Here is a 26794-nt window from a genome sequence, read left to right as displayed (position 1 = left end):
GTGCTCTCTTATACATCGGAGCCAAATCATCTTTTCAGTTGTGGAGCGATGCGTGTTCTCTGCGTCACCTTAACCGTTGTGAGGATGCAATCCAAAGTGTTTCCTGTCACTCCGTCGCACCCTTCGAGTAAATCCGGCCAATTCATTTTCAGAAAAAATAATTGTAATTTATTTGATTTGGCATAGAATAATCGTCATAAAAGAATTTAAATCATTTACTTCAACAATAGGCACTTTGCTTTTTTATCTAATGCCCAATCGATGACTAATGTATATAAAAAAAAAGGGATTTGAGGAAACAAATCAAATATATAAGAATTTTTATTTCTATTTAAAAATTGTGTTATACTGCATTGTAAATAGATTTTCCGAAAGGGCAATGAAGGATAAATAAATATCAACCACAAGTTTTACATCGATCCCAATGAGAATTTTGGATATTTCTTCTTAAATGCCGAATCTTAGTCCATCCAAAAACACCTTCGCCTCACAGTCGAGTGCAGGACGACGACGATGCATGAGAGCATCCAGCAACAAAACACACAATCCAACACTCGAACAAAGAAGGAAACGGATGCCTTTCTCCTTCGATTCTTACCAAAAATCATGTGTGTTAAGTTTAGTCCTTTTGGCTTCACCCATCTTAATTATTTTGGGATATGTTTCAACTGAGCTTTCAGGATATTTAGAAAACTTTAACCTGAGGGGATTCGTCACATAAGCAAGCAATTTATAGAAAACAACAAAAGGATGAGGAAAACCCCCTCACTCCTTGCTTTCCGAATTGACCACAAGCTGGTTGTAATAACACCCCCCCATGGGAAGAGAGCATTTGAGGAGGAATCAATCCCCCTCACCTAGCAAATTTCCAAAGTATCAAATATCAAAAAACTGAAAAGAAATTCCAAACTTATCAGCACACGGCTTCCAAACAATTTTTGAAAAAAAATTGCATTGAGAAAAGATATGATTCACAGAGTCAGGACCTTCCTCACCGAAATAACATGTAACTCCCATCACTAATATTCGTAAGCCTCGTGATAGCAGGGAGGCGACAGTAGATGAGCTTCCAGCAAAATAAGAGAATTCTTGAAGATACAAGGAGGTTCCGCAGCCTCTGCCACCAGTCCCGTGATATATACACAATTAGTTTTATGTAAATATACTCTCAGAAAAACGGATTAGCATGTCTCTGCATCATGCATCATTTGCCTTCATTAGATCACATCCGAGACCATAAACAGGATAACTGCAGGGTCAATGATAACTTCCCTTCGACGTAATGAAACAAGAGACCAACACCATCTAACAGAGGTTTTATGGTTCCCCAAATCAAGATGGGATATAGTTGTGGCACGCATTGAACTCACAAAATTTGACAGCAGGCAAGGTTGAGATAATTCTAATTGCATCCTTATTGTCTTTCGGTGTCACCCGTATAGTTTAATTGAAGTCAGGTTGGCCAGTCGATGTCAGGCATCGGTGCCACATCCTGCTGTTTGGGTCGACGTGCCTGGTAGATTCAATTACTTGTGTGATCGGGAAGTAGACATAATGTGTGTTGCATATACCAGTTGTAATGCCACTGAACCCAGCAAATGCACCGTGTACCTGAACATAAAGCAACTGCAGTTCAGTCGAGAAAATCAGCACTGTACCTCCAATATCCATTGATAGAAGCTGGAGACAATGGATAACAATGAAGATATCCAAATCAGCCATTAAATGACTTGCCATAAGATTTGACTGAAATTTTATTTGTAATATATGTTTCTACGAGGAGCAGAAAAATTAGTGATTCTTACAGCATTCTGGCCTAATACAGTGCAGAGAATTGCATCGGATGCATTAGCACGGCAAGCCCGGATCATATAAGTTGGATCGATGTACTTCACATCTGCTGGAACACCTATATCCTTGAAATGTCTTTTGATCTGTGGAAAAATGTCAAGAATCAGAATCTGCTGCTACAGTACAAGTAATCCAATAAACATATCAAATCATCAAAAAGACTTGTTAGGGGAAATTTCTACATAGCGAATTTGCAGTTAAAAACAGTTTATAGTTATTAAAGAAAATAGTTAGTCCTAGAAAACATGTGGTATACAGCTCAAAAATTAGCATTAAGAGGAAAAAAGGAATCATAAAAAGCAATAGTGGGTGCAAAAGATAATTTTATACCTAACAAATGTGGTGCTTTAATCAAGTGCTACAATTCAATGAGAGAATCGGAAAGTAGGAATCATAGACATCCTATCTTGAGCTTAAAAAGACAAAAACGTTTCATGTTATTTACCTTTATATTGAACTAAGAATTTCCTTTTTTAAATAATAAGGAAACCTCCCATAAAAATAATAATTAGGGTACTAATGAACATGCACCTGTTGCTGAAAAATTAGCATTAAGAGGAAAAAAGGAATCATAAGAAGCAATAGTGGGTGCAAAAGATAATTTTATGCCTAACAAATGTGGTGCTTTAATCAAGTGCTACAATACAATGAGAGAATCGGAAAGTAGGAATCATAGACATCCTATCTTGAGCTTAAAAAGACAAAAACGGCTCACGTTATTTACCTTTATACTGAACTAAGAATTTCCTTTTTTAAATAATAAGGAAACCTCCCATAAAAATAACAATCTACCAGTATCAAACATACCATAATATGAAAATAGAGGTTAAAATGCTGTCTTGAAAATCATCAATTCGTGTGTAACTACAAGCTGTATTTCTAATCAAATATTTGCGAGAATGAAAATCATTGTGTGTGGATGGATGGCTGGAATGTGACATAGAGCCAATATATCGAAACTTGTCTTTGTGAGTGCACCAGTCAAATGAAAGGGAAGGAGTACAGTCTGACACTACATAATTAAAGAAATTTTCACCAGAAAAATGACAATCCACGGCATGGGAAACCTGGGTACACACACATATTGAGTCAGATTGATGCGTCCATATGTATTGACACTTAAGTCTAAACAAGGTACAAGAATAATAATGGCAACAAGCCTTGTCACATTTATTTAGGGTCAGCTGCATGGATCATTTACCATAACTGGATGGATTAGGCCTAAAGAAAATCATTCTGTATCAAGTAAAGAAAAAAATTACAAATAAAAGCAAAGAGGAGATAGTAGCTGGAAAATAGAAAGTTATGTGACTTGCACCTCCTATCATGGTATACAGTTTAAGCTAAAATTGAAACATTTGGTAAATACAATATAAACTAATCAGAACAGAAAAGAAAATTAAAAGAAGGTACAGCATCCATTTATCGCCTTTTGCCAAATGCTAATCTCAATTAGCTATGATGCACATACATATTTAATTAAACTTATTGGACATTGAAGCATGATTAAATTTGACATGATATTTATTTACAATGGAAAATGACATGTCTGAAACATTTAAGTTAGATAAAACCACAAAGTGTTGCAATTTATTAAAGCAGGCTACTAAAGCTGAATTTTTTCTATAAAGAAGACAACATATAGAAGCAACTGTCGAATCTTTTGTTGGAAAAATATGGTTGAATGATAAGATAAACCTGCCATAAGATAAATAATCTTGTACTTCCAAGCAAGGTTTAAACTTTTGGTCCAAAACTCATACAAGTTCTTCAACAGATCAGAAAATGGGTGCGGAGAAAGAGGTGGCAATATCTACTGGTAGAAGGAGAAGACAGCAGCAGCGATGTGGCAGGGAGGAGACGATAACAAAGTGTTGGGGAGAGAGAGACAGAGGTAGAGGGAAAGAGAGAGGAGGAAAAAAAAAAAGGACCGAGAGCCACCACAACTGTCATGAATTTTAAAAAAAGATACTAATATTGGGTGGTAGGCTTACAGCCTTGTACCCTTTGGTATCAGTCACTTTACTGCCCAATAAACCTGATAAGATAAGCTTAACAAGTAGTACAACTTATGCAACCCCAACAAAACAAAATCACCCGGTACACATGCCAGTCCCACTCAGACCAGTAAATATTGTACCTACCATCCAGTATGGTTGATTTTTGAAATCTTGCTCTCAAGCATAACAAGGCTAACCATGCTTTCGATAACCATAAACTATCAAAATACGGGGCTATCAAAAAAGGGTATGGGCTCGTGACAATTGGCATCCTTCTAGTTAAATTGATAATAAGCAAGAGGCAGATCTTGGTGCCCCTGAATTTTTTGGGTGTCTTAGTAGGCAGATGTGACAAACTACCACCCTAAATTTCCTTCAAATTTATCTTGCAAACTTTAAATTCATCTAAATATCAAAATATGGTGCCACAATCAACATTCAGTGTCTAAAAATATAGCAACTTCAACTATTTTAGTCATCCTCGCAAAATTTACCCACTCCACTCTTACAAAAACTGAAAAAATACACTACATTTCACCTTTACAACAAAGATTATCAGACAATTCTGAAATAAGGTACTAATGAACATGCACCTGTTGCTGAATGTGAACTCCAATATCACTAAGCACCACATTTCCTGATGCATCTGTGGTGTTTGATTTATGTAGATAATCCTGAAAAACAATCACAGGCTTATTACAAAAGTGGCTCAAGGAAATCACATATCTTCAACAATATCACCAATAAAATGTAGAACACCCATTTTTTAAAGTTTAGATACAGCTTATTCAGTGTCATAGCATTTCAAGGTAATATGAAAAGAAACGCATCTACTCCCACCCAGAAGAATGGTGGCCAAAATTTGCGTACACTGGACTCGTGGAACATATCATAAAGTTCTAGTCTAACTTCTTTCTGTTTGTAGAAGTTAAGATTCACAAAGTTTAACTTCCAAGCATGTAATAAGTCTCCAGAGTCTAAAGTATAATTAAGTCCTAGTCAATACTGCATAATTCTTCAAGATGAACTCTATAAATTCTCATACTCAAAAGCACATATGCCCAAAATAAAGAATAAAAAGGTCTACAGAGCACATCAGCGTACTTGTCCTGCTCCTTCAGCAACACAAACTACAGCATTTCCTTTTGTTTTTATGAGATGCTCGAGATGTTGTAAGACTCCATTAGGCCCCTCTAGATTAAAAGGTACCTTCATTTGCATGTAAGTCAGTGAACCGACCATGACAATAAATCCAGAGATTCACAAGGATGTTACAAACCTCCGGAATCAAACAGATGTCAATTTGACCACTAGAAAGTGATGCATGCATCGCTATAAACCCACTGCTTCTTCCCATCAATTTGACCAATCCAATACCATGGTATGCACTGCGAGCCTAAGTCACAGAAAATTAAAAAAATAATGGCCAGGAAGAAATAAAACAAAGCAACATTTCATATTTTTGAGGAAAAACAAGACAATAATATTTCAGAAACAAGGTCAAATAGTTGGATGAATAATCAACATATTGAGCATTAAATAAACTTCTCACCTCGACATATGCAGAATTGATTACTCTCTGAGCTTCTTCTACAGCAGTATCAAAACCAAATGTTTTGTCCATTAGTAGTATGTCATTATCAATAGTTTTTGGCACACAGACTACTGATACTTTCAGTTTTCTCATGCGACACTGGTGCAGAAAGTAACATATCAGCAGAAAATTAAACTATGATGATAAGCTGATAACTATAACTTCTCAGTGTATCAAGCAAAGTTTGACATATTTAACAATGAAAACATAGTAATGAAATAAATATGACTTTTAGTGCACGTGTGATGTATGCTAAATTGTATGCAAGAAAGAAACTCAATTTGTACCTCATTATGTATGGCAAGCGCCCCTGCATGTGTCCCATCACCACCCAGTACAAAAAGCATATCAATTCTCTTGGCCTTATTTGACCAAAAAAATTCACAAATTAGTACTAAATTTACCAAATGCTGCCGAGGAAATAATCAACTAAATCTTTAGCATAACCCATCAACAGATAAAAAACACAGCATGGAAATCCAAGGAAGTACCTGAATGCTATCAACTACATCACTGGTGCTAGGCCCTCCGCGAGATACTCCTAGGAAACTTCCACCAGCAAGGTTAATATTCTGAACCACTTTATGTGAAAGCTGCAAAGAGAAAATGATACCTTTAAATTTTAAATAAGACATGAAAACAGAGAATTTCCAGTCATATATTTATTTATGGAACTTGATGGAATTGTTCTAACCGGTACTTCGGATAAGCCCTCATCAGAAAATCCACGGTAACCATATGGGATTCCAACAATATTTTTTACCCCATATTTCTCAAGTGTGAGCACTATCTGCAACCACAAAAAAACAAAAGTAAAATGGCTTCTTAAAATTAAGATTTTGATGATAGAGCAGTAGAAAACTACTGCTGTAATATTAGCTACTGCAGAAGTAACATTTACCTATGTCAATTTTCTTCGCACTTTGCATTTTATTTAATTTTAGTCAACTCTTAGCATAGATCCACCACAAGTTTCATGCACAAACAAAGAAGACTAAAATTGCCTGCTTCAGACAAGAAGACATGCCACATTTACACCTAGGGCCCAAGGGTTCTAAGAATCTTACTCAGATTAAGTATAATTGTCAGTTGAACTTTGTCTGGACTCTGGAGTATATAGTCACAGTAGAGAAAAAGATGATCTTTGCAGACATCTTTTAATTGTATCTTGTGATTCTCTGGCCATGAGCCACCCTTCTATCTTATCTTTCTCTTTTCTTACTTTCCCTATCCCTCGAATTTTTCCTCTAATCTTTGTTTATCATTGCCCTAACAACGAATCTTACTAGTTAAAAACATGCAAAATATCTGCCTCTATTATTTCTTCCCTTCTAGTTTACCAGCTTACCATATATCATTATTTCTTGTTTGGGATAATAGCTAACTGATCCTTTCCCATCTTCTTATAGCTATCTTTTGATCAACCATAATTTGATGGATCAATCAAACAACTAATTGAATTATCAACAAAAAATTAAGAAAACACAAAAACTAAGTCTTTAATGTAAGAGCCAAGGTCACTTGTTTCAGTCAATGGCTATTTGTTGATCCCCATTCCAATAAGGCAAAATGGGGGGCGCGGGCGGGGCATGGTCGGGGGGTCTCACGATAGTGGATCCAGATGCCAAAAGAGGCATTAGTACCAATTTTTTATTTGTAACAAAAGAAAAGTTACAAATAATTTGGATTAGTCCCAATTTGGATCAATCCCATTCCAATAATCCAGATACCAAGAGTTGTGATTTTGGATAACAAACCTATACCAGTCTGTCGTGGGACCAATACAAGTCCAAATTTCTAGTATACCAATATATGGTATGTCAGTATATACCCCCATACCAAGAAGGGAAAGTAAGGAGGAGGTAATAAGCATGGAAGAAGAGGAGACAAAGAAGAGAGAGATGAGGAGAATAACAGGAGGAGGAGGAGGGGAAGAGGAGTAACAGTGGATGGCAACAGTAGCAGTGAGTAGCAAGAGGCAGAGAGGAAGTAGAAGAGGATAAGGAGGAGGAAGAGAAGGAGGTGTACCTGGAGTAGCATCGGGTGTTGGGCATTGGGCAACAACGGGTGAGCAGTGCTCTCCCTTGCATGAGAGAGATTGAGGGAACATGAGTCGAGTTAAACTTAAACCTAAAAAAATCTGGACCAGGGCCAGTTCAGGTCATGGACCGGGCTCTTACCACCCGGTTTAGGTCTGATATCACCCAGTTCACAGGGATTACCACCCAGTGTCCCCAGTGCCAGATCTGAAATGCCCAAAAACGGATGGTTTGCATCTCGGTTCATGCTCGGACCAGATCCAAACTGCCCAAAAAAGATGGTCCGCATTTTGGTTCATGCTCAGGCCAGTGTATGGACCAGTCCCGAGGGAAATTTAGTTTGTTGGTTGATACCATATGGCTCTATTGAGAACATAGAAACAATAGATACAGATTGATATACTCGATTAAAATCATGTAAACCAATCCCATCCTTCCAATTTTAGTTTCCTTATGAAATTTTCGAATGCATTTTTCTCAATGATTTTTTGCTAAAATCCTACTCATTCAGGTCTGAAGAGGTTGAAACCACCAAAATTGATCCAAAACTACCAACATTATTAAAGCTGCTAAAATTGTTGAAACTGCTGAATCTCAAACTAAAATCAAAACAAGAAAACTTTCAAAGTAGCATCAAGCATCTATGGTTCTTACAATGAGGAACTGATCCAAAGTTCAAAATGAGTAGTGCAAGAGCAAGTTTCTCAAATCCAGCAAAATCTAAGACCTCACTATGCATCCTAAAAAAAATTTACCCATAATTAGAAAGACATTACAAGCAGGGTTTGAGTTGAGAATTCAAGAATTCAACTTGCTCAGATTTCAACTAATTTGAATGGATCAGTAACTTAAACAAATTAATTGTTAGTCAACACAAAATAAAATAAAACATAAAAAATGAATTTTTGTTATCATCAATGTGTTGGGAGGGGGATTTAATATTTATCTAACCATGAGGCTCTCCACATAATTGTCGTAATGTTTTCCTCCTCTTTTTTTATTTTGATTCTTACTCCTATTTTTTCTATTTCTCTCTACTTATTGTCATCTTCTGTTGAAAGCAGATCTGCTACCTGAAAGTTGGATCTTTGCATAAACATCTGAAGTTTTCCCTCTTTCATTCTGTTATCATATAAAGGCAACAACTTATTTGATGTCCTTGCTTGGAAGAAGCATCATCTTGCAGATTTAGAACCTGTGCACCATGAATATCTCAAAAGACACAAAAACTAGTCTCTTCTTCCTATCAACCGGTCAACCATATATCCATCTCACGTTTATTGGTGAGGGTGTTGGACAGATAATATCTAACAATTGAAAATTGCGCTGTGTAAGACAGACACATGGACCATTTCTTTAGTTTAACTCTTTATAAATCTAGTCTTCTGAATATTAGCAGTTGAAACATCGGACGCCATAATGCTACAAGTCATGATTCATATCCCATAGCAAGAGATCTACAACTATGAAATCCAAACCAATCAAAACAAATTTTTGAAAGGCATAAGACTAAACAGAAACATCATGATTAATGATGTTCCACCAATTGACAAGTTTCTTCAAGCTACTAGAAAATGTTATATAATCCCTGGACCTATTATGATTTTTCAAAGATAAATATTCTGATATTATAAGGATCAAAATTCATGATCATTGATTCACTTTGGATTTTTTTCTTTTTCACAGAAATGCATATAGCTCAAAATTACAGAGAGAATGTCCTATGAACACATCTGTGCATAGAAAATGACGTGGAACCACTTGCTAACCACATAGAAAATGAAAATATAGCATGATCAAGATGACTAACCTGTCTAATGACATCATTGAGACCAGGACAAAGTCCTCCACAAGTAACAATTCCAGCTTTTACCTCCCTTGGCTCGAAGTATATTTGCTTACGTGGTCCAGCACGGTGCACCCTAGAAATATAAGAACAACAATTAGTATAAAACAAAGGGAGATACAGGATAGCACAACAATGACAACACAATAGGTTAAGGACATGCTTGTATATGTATTTGACCAAAATGACCTATAGGTTGCAGATGGAACTCATAAGCAATGCAAGAGCCACAAAGGCTTGAAAACTCCCTTCTCTGTTTTACAAGCCAACTTTAATTTTCACACAGTTGGTACTTTCAGTCATCTCAGTTTTTAGCATTTTCAGCAACATATCATTGTAAATACAATCAAATACTTAGGTATAAAAGATGGCAGAACAGACAAATCACCAAACAAGACATCAATTTGAATACTTGCATCTTTGTTTCATTGTGGTGTATCAGTGAGTTTCTTTCATGCTTAAAAGGTATGCAAACTTTTTAAAAGGGAAAAATACAGAATTTCGCATAATTTTGTGTGCTTAAATTTTCATGTTGAGGAAAATCAGCAATGAGAGTGTCATAATTTCCAAACCATTTGAACTTTAAATAACCAATCATATGCTAAAAGAAGTTTAGGTATTTAACTAACAAAAAATACCCCTTGGAGTTTGAAGGAAGAATCAAAATAAGAAAAAGAGTAACACAATCAACAAATACAGTTTACATTATAGCTTATAAGGCCACCTGGACTAAACCTGAAACCATATTCAGCTCAGAGGGAAACAAGAGGATGATCTAGCTTTTCAAGAATTAAGCAATACCTCAAACATCCTTATCAATGTATTGTGACAACTGACAAGGCATGTTTATGTCTAAATTTATGTCAATTCGGGTGTCATATCTAAAACTTTTCAATTTAGCTCACATTATTGATAATTTTATTATTACTTAAATAAGTCAAACTATCATCTTTAGAGTTAAACATGTTCATGTTGTCTTGATTTTCAATTTTCCTTCACATTTTGTGATAAGTTGTTTGGATTCAAATCCTGTTCTTGTCACTTGTTCAACATTGATACTCTCACAAATTGTGTTTCAATTTGTTCAGATCTGGATCCTGTAATCATGAATTGTTCAATATTGACACCCTGTTTGGTGGGAACCTGGTGCACTTGGCTGCTCCATATCTACATCCAGGATGCAACATACCATACGGAAAAGAATAATCCTACAATGCTCTTAGCTACTAATTACAAAAGAAAAAAGAGATTGAGCAACTATTAGAAAATACCATTGTTCCACCCAGCTGCAGTCAGGGTCAATGCACTCTGCTCCAGCAGAAGTTGAAGAAGCAAACTTTATAACCTGCCAAGAAACATATTGAGGTTCGAAGATCTGTTTCATTATTGCCTCGCATACAGGTTTAGTATCTGAGACATTCAGGACCAATCTCTTAAACTTCATGAAGATGGTTCATTTTCAGCTCGGAAGAATGATCTAGAACACTAATATAGATCTAAAGAAATTTCTATTGAGTGCATGGATACTACTCATAGCCTTTCACAACTAACTACATGATGTAGGTGGATGCAATTCGTTGCCAGATTGATGGCTATATTTCCGCATATCAGTTAATTCACTCATGCTCCTTACTATAGGTGGATGCATAATTTCATCTTTTCAATATTATCTAATATTCTTTCCTTCTTTTTGGCAAAGGATAAGTGATGAATATGGTTTTTAATTCAGAACCTTCCGGGCAGAGATCTGACAAAGTTTTTACCAATCAGGCTAGCTAACACCTACAAAATCCTTGATACTATATCCAAAAATAATGAGAATGACACTTTAGTAAATTACTTAGAACCAACATACAAACTGGATATTGTACCAGCCTTCCTTTAAAATTCATGGATAAGAAACTGTTCAAATAATTAGAAATGATGCAAACAATCAGGAATGAGATTCTTCAATATTGTAGAGAACTTTTAACTTCTCATTCTTGGCCAATGATAAAAAGCCCCAACCGATGGCACCAGAAAGAACTGCCTATACGACCAAATAGATAATAGATGTATAATACATGTACTAATAACTTTGTAATTTTTCTATAGGAAAAATCCCACGTCACATCCTTCGATTGGCTTATATTAACAATTTGCTCCCATCTAATTATCATACAATTGGTCATTATATTAACATAAGTTAACTAAAGCATATGTTTTCAGTTGTTTTTGGACTTAAAATTAGGAAAATTGCTAGCTTTGTTCAATCATGCATGACATTATTGTTCCAAACTATTATTAAAATAGTGAACTAATTTAGTCACTGGCAGAGCAGGAAAAAGAAACATTTATTCGGTTAAAGAACTCCTGATTTTTTTCATAGCTTTCGCATAAAAGCATACTCATTTATACGAACTAATACCGTTTTCTTCTCAGTAGAACAAAATTGATACGCTATACATGAAAGCATGCATCGTAGTACATGTTATCTATCGACTATTAAGCATATAATTATTGAAAAATATTTTAATTGAGAAAATCAAGCCATTCCAATAATTAAGAAATATTGACAGGTAATCCATGAAAAAAAAGAAAAATCAAATCTGGACAGGGAAATGCCTTCAGAAGTGCTCGGTCATCATCATTCACATAGCCGTTCCAACTTCCTGTTGCTGCACCATCACCGTCATCTAGAGGAATTCTATCAAAACCAAACAACAAAAATATTGTCATCATCGTCATGTTCCCAGTACAAGATCTTTGTAAGGACTAGCAAGAAGCAACAATCGACATGTCAAGAGTGCACAGCTATCCTGAGAAACACTCAAGAGAAGATAAAAACTTTGCTTGAAGGAAAACCAAATATTTAATAGTTAATAAGGAAAGGTGTTTTTTCTTAAATAAAAACAGAAGAAAATAAAAGAAATGGCTTAACCTGCTCTTCAGTGAGAATGTAGTTGGCCTTGGCTTAATGGCAAGAATATCCCTCAAATGTGGTAAATTGAACCGTTTATCAAAATCCTCCTGGAAGTGTTTTTTCCAATCTGGATCACTAAAATCAATCCCTGGTTTATTAACGACTGGTCTAGAATTTGTCATTTGGGATCCAGCTCTAATCATTCTCTCGAATCTTCTGATCTTTGAATTGCTCAAATGTACTAATGGATGCTTCTCACACAACTGGATACCATGTGGATGCATATTAATTAAATCAACCCCGTAAGTTGACGCAGCAAAGGCCATTCTCTGAATGTGGAAGAGTTGAGCAGCTTTGATGAAGCAAACTGTAAAACAAGCAACTGAAACATGATGAGATTGCTGTTTATGACTATCATTACATTTAGAATGTATGGAGAAACCTGTTAAAAGTACTGAGGGCTATAAAGTACTCAAAATAACAAAACAGACCAATGGATTCCTAGTCGAAGTCCTAACGAACCATCCAGTGACTATTTTGAAATTAGTATTATCTATTGTACAAAAACTTTCCAATAAACTATGATAAAAAAATATAATTAGGGTTTCAAATTACAGCTGTTCCTCATCAAACTAGTCACTGATTTAAACCTCTAAATTCAAAAAATTAAATTTCCAAAGAATACGATGAATCAGGACTGCAGAAACAGATCCAACATGGGCAACTATGAAAGAACAATCACACCAGAACCTTCGGTTAGCATATAGCAATCGTGCCAAATTCGCAAGTTCAATGCAAAATGTCAAAAGAGAAAGCCCCTGTGATGCACAAATCTGTACCAGCAGATGCCGAGATGGAGATGGGCAGGATCCACAAGGGAGAAACAAAGGACCAGAAGGTGGATAGGAAGAGCAATTAAAACACCTAGATCCAAGAAGAAGGGGAAGGATGTCATACAAGAGGGTCTGAACCTAACTCATATGCCTTCTCCACTTTTCACCTAACCGTCATAAGTAAAACTTTTGGCAAGACGTGGTATGAGAAACTAGAGAAGCCTTATGTGGGGATTTTGAGACGATGATACACCTTAAGCATACGCATGAAGACACTATCTTGAAATCACTAATCAGTTGATTTAGATCCAGAGATTGGAGTTCACACAGAATCAACAAGACTGGGAGAGACGTACGATCGGAGGATTTCGATCGACTGACCTCAGGCTAATCAAATCGGGGAGAAAGGTAAGCGGATCCGACGAAGGCGTGGGAAAGATATCCTCTTCGTTGCTGCTGGAAGCCTTCCTCCGACTCCTACACCCGTGGTAGTTCAAGGTGCGAGGTGAGCGACAGAAGTCCACCGGCTCTGGGTCGTCTGGTTGCCTCTGCCGCCGCTGACCTCCACGGAGTGCGGTCGATCGGTGATCGCGGAGCAGAACGACGGTCCTCCTGCTTGCACGCCCACCAAAAGGAGGATGATCAGACGATCCTGGCCGTCAATCCTGCCACCGATGGAATCCGTCCTTTTTGTATTAGCCAAGTCAAGTGTTCCGCTATGCCAAACGAGTTATTAGTGCCATGTGGACCAACGCAATCACATGCCACAAACACATGAAGCAGAAACAAACCAACAAACACCTTGTTAGCAGAGAAAGATGGCCGCCTGGCAATGGTCCGTCAGAGGTTTCCTGGCTTCCTGGTAGTCTTCGGTGAGTCTCCTGCTGCTCCGTCTCCGACTCATCCTATGTTGCTACCGTACAGAGCAAACGTCCTCCTCTGCTTATTATTTTTGCTCGCTGGATCCTCACGGAGCACCGTCTCGTCCCCAATTCATGCAAGAGACCGAAGGCAGCGTTCTGCATCTTTGCAGCCAACTGCTCTGTGAACAGCATGAGACAGCACATTTGGTGGGTGGAAACATCCATCTAATGTGCAAACAACTCGTCGCAATCTTCCAACTACAATATGGTGAGTATATCTTATTCTATTCTGCTTCTCATCTCACAGTCCTTGTTGATTGAGTTCCTTATTTAGATGTAACGCATGCACACCAACAAATGTCCAAATACTTTATTGACTATCATACAGTTGACTAAGCATTCCTTATATTTGGTTGTGCAATCAAGATTTTGAGTTCAAGTTAAGAACAAGAACAAGCTTACTTGTTCACAAAAATTTCCAAGGTTCATGCATTTGGTGCTTAGCAGCATGACCAAACCAAGAATCAAGGTTTGGTTGAGAAAACTGCAGAAATGTTTAATTAAGTATTATCATCTAAAACATGCAAAACACACCACACTTAATTGTTATCTGGAGTCCGAGTATATAGGATTCAAGTCATGAAAATAATCTTACTCCCTATGAAAATTATAAGTTTGCCCAATATTTTAATGTTCATAAACCTTTCTAAATCTCTAGCATATCTCTAAATTCAACTCTAAATTGTTAGCCCTTCTCTGATTCTTTGTGCTGAAAAATATGGTTGGCTCCCTCATTCTTTTTAATATTAAACTCTCTATTTCCTTATCTTGTTTGAGCTGTAAGCCTTTGGATTCGATTGAGAGGATCTGAAGACCATGCCTTGATGAACTTTTCAGGAAATTTGGATGGAAGATTCTTGATCTATGGAAGCATAGTTAGGGAGTTCACTCATCACATATTTCTCTCAGAAAGAATGATGATGGATGACAAGCAAAAATTAGTCTCAGAATAGGAAAAACTACACTTCTTCCTTTTTCTTTAAGAACAAGGGAACATAAATAATTGCATGATTATTTCCTTGTTAATCTAAACTGACAGTGTGTCACAGGGTCAGAAATGCACTGTTCCATTACTTCAGGAACCAAAGTACAGATACAAATGAATGACAATTCTTTTGGTTCCTGGTCATGGTAGAGTAGTGGTAGATTCTTGTTTGAATGACCATTCTTTTGGTTCCTGATCAGATGCCTCTTAAGAAGTTCCAGCTGATATAGCACATATGAGAGAAGTTATCTGAAATCCTCCTTGGCTTCCAAGAAGGTACTTGTATATTTGCCTCAGACTGTGTGCATAGGACCAATACATTAAAATCTCTTGTTCAATTTGACCATAATTTTTCAGCAGAGTTAACATTGATATGCTGTCAACATAGGACATTGCAACCTGTATTGGTCTGCAAGGTGTTAATCACAGTACCATGTTTAACTCAGTCAATTATATGCCAGTGAATTGCATTGAGAGTATAATCATCAGATTTGAATGACCATCAAAACTTTTTGTATTAAACCATATTAATAGATTTCCATGATGTTTATGTATTATTTGGGTGATTTCATACCTGTTCAGCTAGAATTAGACTGGTTCAGCTATGGTTCAGGCCAACCTTGAGGATAGTAGGCTCTGTAACGCTCTGATTCTTGGTCTAGTGAATTTAAAAGATTTTATTTGATAAACATGAATCAGTAAAACAAAAATAATCAACTGACTTTGGATATATGGAAGTTTGGCCATTCTATTTTATTTTACAGTTTAGTCATAGGGGTTCCACTGATTCATGCTCCTCTTCTCCTTCAGTTTGTGTCTTTTCATGGAGTGAGAACCCCAAACCTCTTTCAAAATATTTGGAATAAACAAGTCGAAATTACAAAAAAAAAAAAGTAGAAAGAGAAGAAAAGAAGAAGAAACTAGAAAGTTTTGAAACAACAGGAAAAAAATCCATTTATCAAAAAAAATCAGAAAATAAAAATGAAAACAGCATAACATAAACTTGGAATCTCTTTCTCTCTCTCTCTCTGTAGTGGTGCAGGACTGATGGATGATCTGAAACCAGATCCACAATATCTGTGTGTGGATTAGGTAGCAACCCCAGCAGCCCAAGGACACATCCATCCCCTAGATTCCTGCCCTCCCTTTCTCTCAAGGACCACCACCCTTTAAATCCATTTTTTGTCCACCTCTGTGGAAATTATTGTTGTCAGCTGACCCCCATTCTCTCTCTAGTGAAGAATCTCCATATTATTTCTTTACCCTCTCAGGCATCTACATACCTCCATGCATCTCATTTGGATTCACTCATCTCCCATATGACAGATTGCCCCTGAGAAAAAAGAGCATATATACACACCTACTGATGTGGAAATGGCCAACTTGCAGCTGAAGAAATTGAGGTACCCATATGTCTACACCCCATTGGTGGAGAAGAAGAAAACAAAACAAGTGGAACAATCTTATCTCCACTCATTTTTAGTTAGGATGGAGGAAATGTTCAGCATGTCCCAACATTTTAAGGACACTTGTTTCCTAACCATAGCAAGCACTTCTACAAGAACAAACCTGTTTTAGTTGGTGTTCCCAAGAAACATTGATTGTATCATCAGGATTCATCTTATAGTCAGCCAGAAGACAATTTTTAAGGATGATAAAGTGATAATTGGCCAGTTAATTTATGGTGTAATCATTAGCTAAGAAGAAAAGGAATGTACTTAAACATACTTAGCATAGTACTAGAAATGATAAAAAAGATTAAGGATTTTCTTTGAAACAAGTTAACATTACAGTAAAGAAAGGAAGAAGGATGAAAAGAAGGCTATACTTATTCCAATGGTGTGTGTTTGTTCTTATACCATTAATATTCTTAATAATGCAATTTTATTCTTCTCTCTTTTCAGTGTTCAATGACACATTTCAATACACCTCAGCTCTCACTTCTCTCACTAATCTCTATCTGCCTCCACCTCAACCTCCATATTACCTCTTATCTTTCTATTTCAACGATTTTTAGTCTAATTGATGTCCTGCAATGGTATGGCCTCATCATCCTCTTCCTTCTTCTCCTCAAATTATGTGTTACAAATGCAAACCCTTCATGAAGAACGGCACCAAATTCCCACCCCCGTTAGTCTGCATCCTCACACCATCCCATGCAATAATCTCCAAGACCTCAGAGGTAAGTTTGTCACACATCTCCATGCTTCTACTTGAAACTGAGACCAAGCATGCTATGAACCCTTGTGTTATGGTGGTGCAGTCATGGCTCCAATGCTTGGGAAGAGATCCATGTCCTTCTCGGGGATCGAGAATGGTGAAGAGATGAATGCCGACGATGACTTGTCGGATGATGGCATGCAGACAGGCGAGAAGAAGAGGAGGCTCAAGATGGAGCAGGTGAGGACACTGGAGAAGAGCTTCGAGCAGGGGAACAAGCTGGAGCCTGAGAGAAAGATGCAGCTGGCAGGAGCACTTGGGCTGCAACCAAGGCAGGTAGCCATTTGGTTCCAGAACAGGAGGGCCAGGTGGAAGACCAAACAACTGGAGAAGGATTATGATGTTCTGAAGAGACAGTTTGAGGCCATGAAATCAGAAAATGAGAGCTTGCAAGAACAGAACAAGAAGCTCCAAGCTGAGGTACCTGTGAATTCTCATCTCCCTAATTACTTGATTGCTCTTAGCTCCTTTTTGACGGAACATTCTGTAAAGTTTGTAGCTGGATGTTTTGTAGGATCTGGATCTAATTTTGGCCTTAGCATGCATGAATTCTTATAATCATTGGATCCATCATACTCTCAAATTGACTTGGATGATGATGATGGTGTTTCTGGGAGATCTTGCTGAATACCTTTAAACCTCTCTCTTGTAGATCTTGTCTCTGAAAAGAAGAGAGACATCAGAGATGATCAACCTCAACAAGGAGACTCAAGGTTCAAGCAGCAATAGAAGTGAGAACAGCTCTGAGATCAACTTGGATCTCTCGAGAGCATCAGTCACAGAGAGCCCGTTGAATCCCAACCAAAGCCTGCCCTTCTTTCACTCAGTTAGACCAGCTGATGTTGACCACCTCCTCCTCCATAGTTCTTCAAGGCCAGAGCTGCAATGCCCCAAAATAGACCATGGCGTCACGGAAGGAAGCTTTAGCAACTTGTTGTGCAGCATGGAAGACCAATCTGCCTCCTTCTGGTCATGGTCAGATCAACACAACTTCCATTAGTCTCTCTGTTTGATCCATCTCAGTGGCGATGTAACAAGATTTTGCTGCATTAGCAGCACTTGAACTCTACTATATAGATATATATGGTTGTCAAATTTTCAGAAGTGCATGAGGCCACCATCTCATTTTTCTTTTGAGTCGAGGAAAGAAAACAGGTCAGGGAAATGCAAGAATTCCTTGCAAGCTACAAAGTATATCCATTTCCCTTGCCTTCCACTGTGCTAAATATAAGGAGAATTTACTAGGTTTACATAAATGTTGCTGTTTGCTAGATTTGTTTATAGTTTTGCATGTTACATAAGCCTCTCTCTCTCTCTCTCTCTCTCTCTTTCTCTCTCTCTCTCACACTGTGTTCAGATATTTTGAAGGCCAAGGGTATGTGTGTTTTCAGGTGTTCTCAGGAAAGTTCAGCTGCAAGAGTTGAGCTTTACCGACACCAACCTGGCCTTGAGACCCAAAAGGTACAAAAAATGACCATCCTACTATTTGGCTCCTACATACATGGACCATGTACTAGAAACTTTCTTTTCCTCTATAACTAATCATTTGAATAACTATTTTTTCCTCAATGATTGCTTGTTGCAGACTTATAATCAAGATCATCGGATGTAAGTTGTAACTATTCTAAAGTATATGCTGTTTGAGATAAAGAGAGAGACACAGGGAGAGAGAGAGACTATGAGATGGAAAGAGCATGCAAGTGAAAGCAAAGAACATGAGGAAGACAACGAGGTGTTTGGTTTTGACAGTAAAATCCTGCAGATAATGGAAGGCAACCTCACAAGAAAAGTCCTACTTTTGAGATAAAGAGGGGCATGTGATTCACTGTCCATCTCCCATTCTGCAAACTTTTGTGATGATGGTGCAACTGCAAAGTCTTGTTCAGAACTTTGCAAGCTTATTCTGAGCTCTTCTGTTCTTTTGTGGGAGCTGGAAATTATTTTTTACTGTTCAGGAACACCTGATTGACTGACTGAAGAAAAGAACTCACTGAGTCAGTGGATAACAGCAATGTCAAGAACCAATCTTAATTATCATTGTAATACTACTGTTGTTAAAACTTCTACTTTATGTTTATGGCTGAACCAATTGTCTAAATCTCCAGGGAGGGTGTGAAGAATAATAAGATGTCGAATCCCTGCAGGCTGTTTCTATGCTATTTATATAGAAAGATTATCATTTATAATTTGAGAGCATGTGAAGATCAATGGAAAAGGAAGTTAAGGACTTGATATTGCAGCTCATAAGACATGGCATCATGCTCTCTTCAGGGGATCAGCATGGGTGGGTCAGAGCACTCACAAGCACACATATCTGTGTCCCCTAGCATTTCTGGCTCTGAGGATTGCAGCATTTTGGAGACCAAGAACAACTCTTGGAGCTACAGAGCTCATTATTTTTTGAGTTACATGCATGATTTTTCATACCATATACACCATTATATGTGACAGTGTTAATCAAATATCATCATATTCAGAAATTAAGCTGAAAATGGGAAATTCATAGCATAGTTTATGATATCCAATGCAAATTATTTGATAGGAATTCTTTCATTCTGATTGAATGATACAATCAACTGTCCATGTAATATATAATTGTCTCTGCACTGCCAATTACATACTACACTAGTTCTTCAAAACCAGTGTGCAGCTAATGTTTTCATAGTGGAGATCTCATGGTAAGCAGATGCTGCTGACATAGTTCTGTTGGGTTCAAAGATTGGCCAGTGGCATTTGGCTCCATGTGGAAGCACACTGACAAAGTGATGTTGCACAGGCCTGGAAGCTTGGCAGTAAAACAAGCTGTGGATCAGTAGGCTGAGGAGACAAAGAGGGCTCCTTGAAGATTTCTCAAGTGTTGTTCATGTGCTGTGTGGAGGATGATCAGCTTCATTAATTTACTGCAATGACTGTCAGGTACAAACAGTGTAGGAGACAGATTTTTTTCTTTTTTTTAATGGGGATCTTGATCTTGCTTCTGTTCTTCTTTTAGGAAATAAATTAGAGAAAACTAAGCTCAAGGCACTGAGTTTTGTTTTCTTTTGTGTTTTGAAGAAACATTGATAAAGACCATCCCAAGAAACCATTAGAAACCACTAAAGTTATACTTCATGCTTCAAGCAATAAATTCATCCAATTCATGAAATAAGAAATTTAGTAGCTTCTTCTCTTCCAGAAAATTCAGGAAAAAAGATATTGACTGGCTTCCATGTTGGATGTTCTAATATAAATAGTATGTGATGAGCCTTCTTGTAGGGAAATATGTAATGTTATGGTATTAGCTATTGAAATGCCCATTCAAGATTTATGCTAATTTAGATGCTCCTATTATTTACAAGGAAAAAAGTTTAGCTTAGGAGTCTGTAAATTTATGAAGGAATCATTGCTCTGAAGAGCAATAATTTATCCTTTTTTTACAACAACAAGTATCGTTCTAATTATTTAGAATCGACTATATAAAATAATATATTTAATTTAATTTAATATATTTATATTTTTATTAGAGTTTCTAACAAAATTTAGATGGACAGATGGATCCTCTCTCTCTCTCTCTCTCTCTCTCTCTCTCTCTCTCTCTTTAATAATAAAGAAAAAGAGGCACAAACTGAAACTATATTTGAGTTACAAACTTCCATACAATATCAATTTTAGTTTGTTTTATGTCTGAGTTATTTGTGAGGTCCAAAATAAAAACTTCTAAGAAACAGGAGCTTGGTGAAAGGTTTGGCAGAGCACAAGCTTCTGGAGACTCATGTAGGGGACCAGACTCATACAAAGGATATGTCACATTCAAGTTCCACTTACAAGAAGGTCAATGACTACTCTTTTGGTTACAGTACTGTGTTCCACTTTATGGGAAAGTAGAGTAATCAAAGTTGGGGGACCATGTACCCAAGTATCATCAGAAGATGCACCACTGTGTCATTTGATCTCACTGCAAACTTAAATCTAAATTTAATCCCATGTTCTTCAGTTTGAATTAGAGAGCATATGACAAAAAGATAAGCTTTTTCCTTCTTCCTGAACTCCAAATTCTTAGCTTTGTTGCAAGATATGATTAGCAATGTATATGCTCTTGATCATCCTTAACTTCATATCTCCCCAAATTTTAGAGATATTCTTGATTCAGAACATGCTAATCCATTCAGATCAATCATCTTTTTAATGTCAGAAATATTGTAGATCCATTTGTTAGGAATTTTTCTGAATCCAACCAAAGAAGCATCAGTAATTGGACCAGTCACTCAGTTGTGAAGCAGTAAAGAACATCACAGACAATGAGGAAAATATCCCAAGAACACATGGCTTGACAAGTTGAGATATCAGAACTCAGATTGAGTCTTCCCTACCTTGTGATGCAAGTCAACCTGCAAACTTCTCTTCTTCTGATTTCTAGGAGAGGTAGAACTGTAAGAACTGATTGAGGGTGAAAATGGTTGAGGAAGAACAGATGATTGTTCTTGCAGAGCATGAATTCTCTGATGAGAAAGATGAGGCATGGCTTCATTGTTTAGTTAGCCATGCAAGCTCAGCTCATTCTTGTCAGAACACCAGTTAAATGTCAGAACAAAATCTTTCTCATATCCATGAGAATTCAGAAAACACAACTAGAGAACCATGCACAGAGAGAAGTCTGGATTGTTGAGTTCAAATATCTTCGTGTACTACCAACTGTTATTCTGTATCTTCTTGTTTAAAATATATTGGTTGTTTGCTTAGAGGAGTATAGTAGCTTTGTGCATGTGGCAAGCACATTGGAGATAGGGAATGGACTGCAACTACCACCACAGCAGGAAGAACATGTTTGTATGTGGCCTAAACAACTCATTATTGAAATGTTTGTAGTACCTGAAACAACTCATGCCAGGCATTAACCCTGTTCCTGGTCCTACTTTTGGTTGCATCGTAAGATTCCAAGCTGAGATCATGGAGTTGAGACTTGATCTTAATACTCTCTCTCTCTCTCTCTCTCTCTCTCTCTCTCATGCATTATGCAGAAAGATTCCAAGCTGAGATAATGGAGCTGAGACTTGATTTTAATACTCTCTCTTTCTCATGCATTATGCAGAAAGTCTTTGGATGAGAACTTGAGACTCCAGATTTGAGAACTCTATTACAATCATTGGTATTTTTCGATTGAGAAGTTGGCACAAAAATATTAATGAATGAAAGAGAATTAGGAAAAAGAAATAGAAACCTTCCTGGCAAGGAAAAGGTATCCATAATAATAATCTTATGAGCTTCAAAATAGATTGACCTGTGGGTTCTTTTTTTTTGGTGGGTATTTGGGTCTATCCAATCTGCTTAGACCAGATTTGACTGCCATATAATTAGGCTTGAGATGAGTCCGGATAGAAATGTAGGGTTAGAATACCTGCATTCATCATTTTAATAGCCAGAATTATACTGCTCTGAGAAATATTTACAACAGTATAGTAAGTAGAATAACTGCAGCCAGCATATACTTCCACATATTGTAAGAACAAATCCCGACACAGGATGAACTAAAGTAAGTACATAATTTGCAGAAAATTTGTGCAGCACAAACTTTACATAACAAGAAAGATTTAGAGCTGTTCAAACTGTGAGATGCATTTTCCACAGAGAGATGGCAAGAGGCAATTGCTAACCACAACAAATACAAAGGAACCAGAAATCTTCGGCAGTTGAAAATTAATCTCCTAGATAAAACAGCTTTAAGTGCAATGAATGCAGAATATTTTTTCCTTTAGATGTTGCAGTGGTGCAGCGATATATCCTCAAGACTCGGAAATCTGTATGTTGCTCGATTCTAGTCTTTTAAAGGTCTCGCCTCCAAGCCACCTTCTCGGCGAGTGACTAAGCTGTAGGGCATGTGAGTTCCCAACACTCGGTCCCAAATCGAGAAGAACGGCTGCGAGTAATTATATTTCGATCCTTGAAGCTGATGGTGGATGTCATGATAGGCTGTGTTGTTCTGAAAGAAGATGTGGAAGATATTACCGGGCAACCAAAGGCCACAGTGATCATCGATCGTCTTCATCACAGCAAAGCAGAAAAAGAACACCGAAGTGCGTGGTGTCATCCCTGAGATCAGGAACGAGATGGCACCACCAAGAGTGTCGAGAAGGAAACCCTCCAATGGATGGTTGTAGAGGGCTCCAACCGCGTAAGGAACAACGAGGCGGTGATGCTGAGAATGAATATGGCGGTACAAAAACTTATTCTGGTGCATGTATCGGTGCATGAAATACTGCCATGTGTCCAATGCTAACATTGCCACAAAGATCTGCAAGATTTGAACGGGAATTGATGGCTGAACAGGGACCCCTGATAAGCTTGCCCTGGCAGTTACCTGCAGTAAAAGAGTTCAATAACATACTACTGCAGAAGTAATACCGATCATATAATTTTTACCTCAGATTCAGTGACCTAATAGATTTCCTCTCACAACTAAACATTAGGAGCCTTGCATTAAAAGAAAAAAGGAAAAAAAAGGCATATAAATAGCATTTTACCAAGGTACTACTACTATGGAGTCGACAACAACATGTCTTAAAGGCCTTCAACCTGGAGAACCAAGCAGGTTAAGATTGTGACACTGACATAATTGCCTGGCTATGCCGTCAGTGCACCTTGAACAATATTTATATGATAACTCACATGCTTGAATTTAACTGTTTGATCACTGAGATCGTATTTCCACTATCACTAGTTAAATGTCTTCGAGGTTACTCAGACCAAAAACTAGAGATCATCTATTAATCGTCAAGATTTCAAATTTCCTTCATAAAATGACCTTGATTCTACTGGCTAAAAACAAACATGGAGACTTAAAACTAAGTTCACCCTGACTGACCCAACTCAGAAATTTGAAAGGCCATGAGAGAAACCTACATGTTTAAAAGTTTGTCTAGCCCATGCATCAATAAGTTAATTATAGCAACACCAAACTGTAAGACAGCTCCTTTGGGTTAACTTTGTGGGACTTAATTCACTTAGACCTGCAATACAAGATACTGAACAACTTCTGTTACACACCTAAAGATAGAGAAGACAAAATATGCCAAAATAGAATCCTTATTGTGCTCATATTTTTGTTTCTGGTGTAAAGTCAGTATGATGGATATGTGACAATGTGGAATAATGTGATGCTAATATGACATACAAGTCAACCTTATTTCTTCTATCTACATGTGATAAAAGAACTATAACAACGTCACATGTGTTAAGCACATTTAGTACTATATAGTTTAATTTGGTTCACTTTCAGGAGAAATCCCAAACTGAAACAAATTTTTACAATTTCCAGAAATTCGAATCAGACCAAATCATTAAGAAAAATAGAACCTACGGGAAACCAAAGTTAAATCGGTTTCGTTTTGTGTTGGATCTCTAAAAAATACCAGTCACCAGAAAAAGAGTTTGTTAAAACAGAAAACATAGAAAAGGCTACTTTACAAGGTATTAGCTGCCAAAGAGTGGGCTGCTGAGGATGCTAGATTCAAAGAGTAGAGTACAAGCAAGCTCCAGGTTCCTGCACCTCTAAAAGTCTTCTTTTGTTAAAGTAGATGAGAACACCAAAAGTAGTCTATTATTTCATGTAGAGAGAAATTTAACGAGTTGGTACAAGTGTTTGTAGAAAATGCATCACTGCCTAAACGCTCTGCACAACAATAACTGTAACAAGACGAACTTTGTGCACCATAATGAATCAATCTACACTAGTTATTTATTGCCTCTTTTAGTTTCTATATGACAATGAACTAATCTTAATAATTTATGGGTAGAAATCTATCACATAATTATGTCAATAAATATAGTGTAGCAAATCTAATAAATTTCAAAGGCTTATTGTTCTGGATCTTTAATTAAAAGGGATGATGATCTAGCCATTTTTTCCTAGAAGATCTTTGATCATTTAATAGTTTGGGAATTTGTTGGTCCCCTTATTACAACTTACCTATAACACGACATTGAAAAAGAAAAGGCAAATACTAAAAAATAGCAATAAAAAGTACTGCAAGAAAAAGAGCATCTCAAGAACGTTACGAAAGGCACATCTATAGAAAATCCAAATAAGTTAGTATTTTTATATAACACATTATGAATCCAAGTAGAAGTGGAAATGCAACGACGACATACTATCAATCTTCAAGGAAAAAAAAACCACGAAGTTATAAGCACCTAACAATATTTGAAGATAGCCCTGCAAAATATTTGTCACTCAAATCGCCGACATGGTGTTCGACGTAAGTCTTTAAAGAAGGCATTCGAACTCTTACCAAGAAGAGTACTTGAGCGATGGTTGCTTGAACGACCTGCTGCAACAGCACACCCTTCACCACAGTCGCCAGCGTCACCAGGTTCTTCTGCTCCTCTTCTTTCTTGGTATGCAATCGGTAGCGGTCCAACCGTGGCAAGAGCTGGTAGAATCCGGCGTAGAGCCAGTAAAGGACGATAGGGGCGAAGGTACCCATCACCTCATCGGTCACATACCCTTCCCAAAATACCATCGTCTCAAGAATACCCATGGCAAATTAGGGTTCCACTTCGAGCATCGAATGAGATGAAGAGAGTCGATCAGGAGATACTCTGAGACTCGAAATTTGGGGAAAGGTGGGATCTTTATGGTCTCTGGGGATGAAGAACAGGTTCTGATTAACGCCAAATGATCGCTACTTTTCGTGAAAGCAAAAAATTGAGATTTTTGGGGAGAATTCTAGCACGACTGGGAGATAAAACGGGGCTACGCTTCCCAAATATCCAGAACGAATCAAGAGACGACCCAAGGTGCGGAATTCGGGGAAAGGTCGGATCTTGTAGGGTTTCCGCGGGTGAAAGGACAGATTAAGGCCAAATGATCGCTAGATTTAGTGAACAAGAACGAGTTTGAGATTTCTAGGGATGGGATCGAATCGAGAGGAGACAAAGCGTCGGGAATCCGGAAAGATCGCCAGAAGATTTTTTTGTGGGCAACCGAAGGGGGGGGGGGGTTTGGATTTCTTCTTCTTCTCCTTCTGGAAGCGCGACGGAAGCCACATAAAGGGAGGCCGTCGCTCTTGGCCTCCCTGTTCGACCGAAGCGTGACGAGGCCCGAGCTGAGGGAGAGAGACGACGGTTCGTGCGTCCTAAAAAGCTCAAGTGATCCCCGAAGCGTCGGCACCCGAGTTGGGGCCCGCATGTTTCGGCCCCACTTGCTAGATATCTGTGAGATAGCCACGGTGGGTTAGAATCTTGGGCGGCCAGTACGCGTACGTGGGACTTACAGTTCTCTTGATTAACTAACATTTGGTTTAATTATTAATTGAGAACTGATTATTATTAGTAATTTCGTTTATGATTGGATAAAAATATTAAGAACCAAACTCTCCATCAGTTTGTGTTATTTATTTGTTACAAATATTTGTATTATTTTCAATAATATCTATATATTATCCTCTCATCTATGAGACTTCTCTCTTTTCTTCATTTTTTGTGATCTTCTGTCACTACCATTATTTCTTTCTATCCTATGTTTCTCTCTCTCTCTCTCTCACTCACTTTTTGATATTATTTCTTATCACTATCATCCATTGTTTCTTTCTCTCTCTCTCTCACTTTTGATATTATTTCTTATCAC

The 26794-nt window shown here is 37.5% G+C and overlaps 3 protein-coding genes across 4 annotated transcripts; 1 reads left to right on the top strand and 2 right to left on the bottom strand.

Annotated features, from left to right (window-relative positions):
- Positions 1–1168: 1168 nt before the first annotated feature.
- LOC135629355 (ATP-dependent 6-phosphofructokinase 5, chloroplastic-like) lies at positions 1169–14006 on the bottom strand. The gene is made up of 15 exons (XM_065136589.1): positions 13867–14006; positions 13447–13730; positions 12251–12599; positions 11935–12016; positions 10602–10675; positions 9295–9406; positions 6140–6235; positions 5937–6038; positions 5733–5807; positions 5404–5544; positions 5131–5247; positions 4956–5060; positions 4445–4525; positions 1806–1934; positions 1169–1611 (listed from the first exon to the last, which is right to left on the bottom strand). Exons 3-15 carry the CDS (start codon positions 12556–12558, stop codon positions 1444–1446), a joined length of 1590 nt encoding a protein of 529 aa, XP_064992661.1. The 5' UTR covers positions 12559–12599; positions 13447–13730; positions 13867–14006; the 3' UTR covers positions 1169–1443.
- Positions 14007–14060: 54 nt separating this feature from the next.
- LOC135629356 (homeobox-leucine zipper protein HOX21-like) lies at positions 14061–19271 on the top strand. Of its 2 annotated transcripts, XM_065136591.1 has the most exons (6): positions 14061–14196; positions 17081–17155; positions 17237–17613; positions 17846–18168; positions 18585–18654; positions 18779–19268. In XM_065136591.1, the coding sequence occupies exons 1-6, from the start codon at positions 14061–14063 to the stop codon at positions 18803–18805; spliced, it is 1008 nt and encodes a 335-aa protein (XP_064992663.1). In that variant the 3' UTR covers positions 18806–19268. The 2 variants fall into 2 exon arrangements, with proteins under 2 accessions (XP_064992663.1, XP_064992664.1); XM_065136592.1 differs by lacking the exon at positions 17081–17155 and having other exon boundaries at positions 18779–19271.
- Positions 19272–22629: 3358 nt separating this feature from the next.
- LOC135629652 (very-long-chain aldehyde decarbonylase GL1-9-like) lies at positions 22630–26261 on the bottom strand. Its single transcript, XM_065137353.1, has 2 exons — positions 25458–26261; positions 22630–23527 (listed from the first exon to the last, which is right to left on the bottom strand). Exons 1-2 carry the CDS (start codon positions 25704–25706, stop codon positions 22985–22987), a joined length of 792 nt encoding a protein of 263 aa, XP_064993425.1. The 5' UTR covers positions 25707–26261; the 3' UTR covers positions 22630–22984.
- Positions 26262–26794: the final 533 nt, after the last annotated feature.

The sequence above is a fragment of the Musa acuminata genome, chromosome BXJ3-1 (genome assembly GCF_036884655.1).
Source record: "Musa acuminata AAA Group cultivar baxijiao chromosome BXJ3-1, Cavendish_Baxijiao_AAA, whole genome shotgun sequence".
In the NCBI taxonomy this organism is placed as follows: Eukaryota; Viridiplantae; Streptophyta; class Magnoliopsida; order Zingiberales; family Musaceae; genus Musa; species Musa acuminata.
The sequence above is the reverse complement of the archived record's forward strand: the minus strand, read 5'-3'. Positions and strand labels throughout refer to the sequence as shown.

Coding starts and splice junctions, on each gene's coding strand:
- LOC135629355 (XM_065136589.1), bottom strand. CDS start 12,558: ATGGCCTTTGCTGCGTCAACTTACGGGGTTGATTTAATTAATATGCAT. Junction 6,236..9,294: donor TCAATGATGTCATTAGACAG/GTTAGTCATCTT, acceptor TTGTGGTTGCAG/ATAGTGCTCACACTTGAGAA. Junction 1,935..4,444: donor GAGTTCACATTCAGCAACAG/GTGCATGTTCAT, acceptor ATTTTTCCACAG/ATCAAAAGACATTTCAAGGA.
- LOC135629356 (XM_065136591.1), top strand. CDS start 14,061: ATGCAAGAGACCGAAGGCAGCGTTCTGCATCTTTGCAGCCAACTGCTC. Junction 14,197..17,080: donor AATCTTCCAACTACAATATG/GTGAGTATATCT, acceptor CCCTTCATGAAG/AACGGCACCAAATTCCCACC. Junction 18,169..18,584: donor TCTGCCTCCTTCTGGTCATG/GTCAGATCAACA, acceptor GTGTGTTTTCAG/GTGTTCTCAGGAAAGTTCAG.
- LOC135629652 (XM_065137353.1), bottom strand. CDS start 25,706: ATGGGTATTCTTGAGACGATGGTATTTTGGGAAGGGTATGTGACCGAT. Junction 23,528..25,457: donor TCGCTCAAGTACTCTTCTTG/GTAAGAGTTCGA, acceptor CTTTTACTGCAG/GTAACTGCCAGGGCAAGCTT.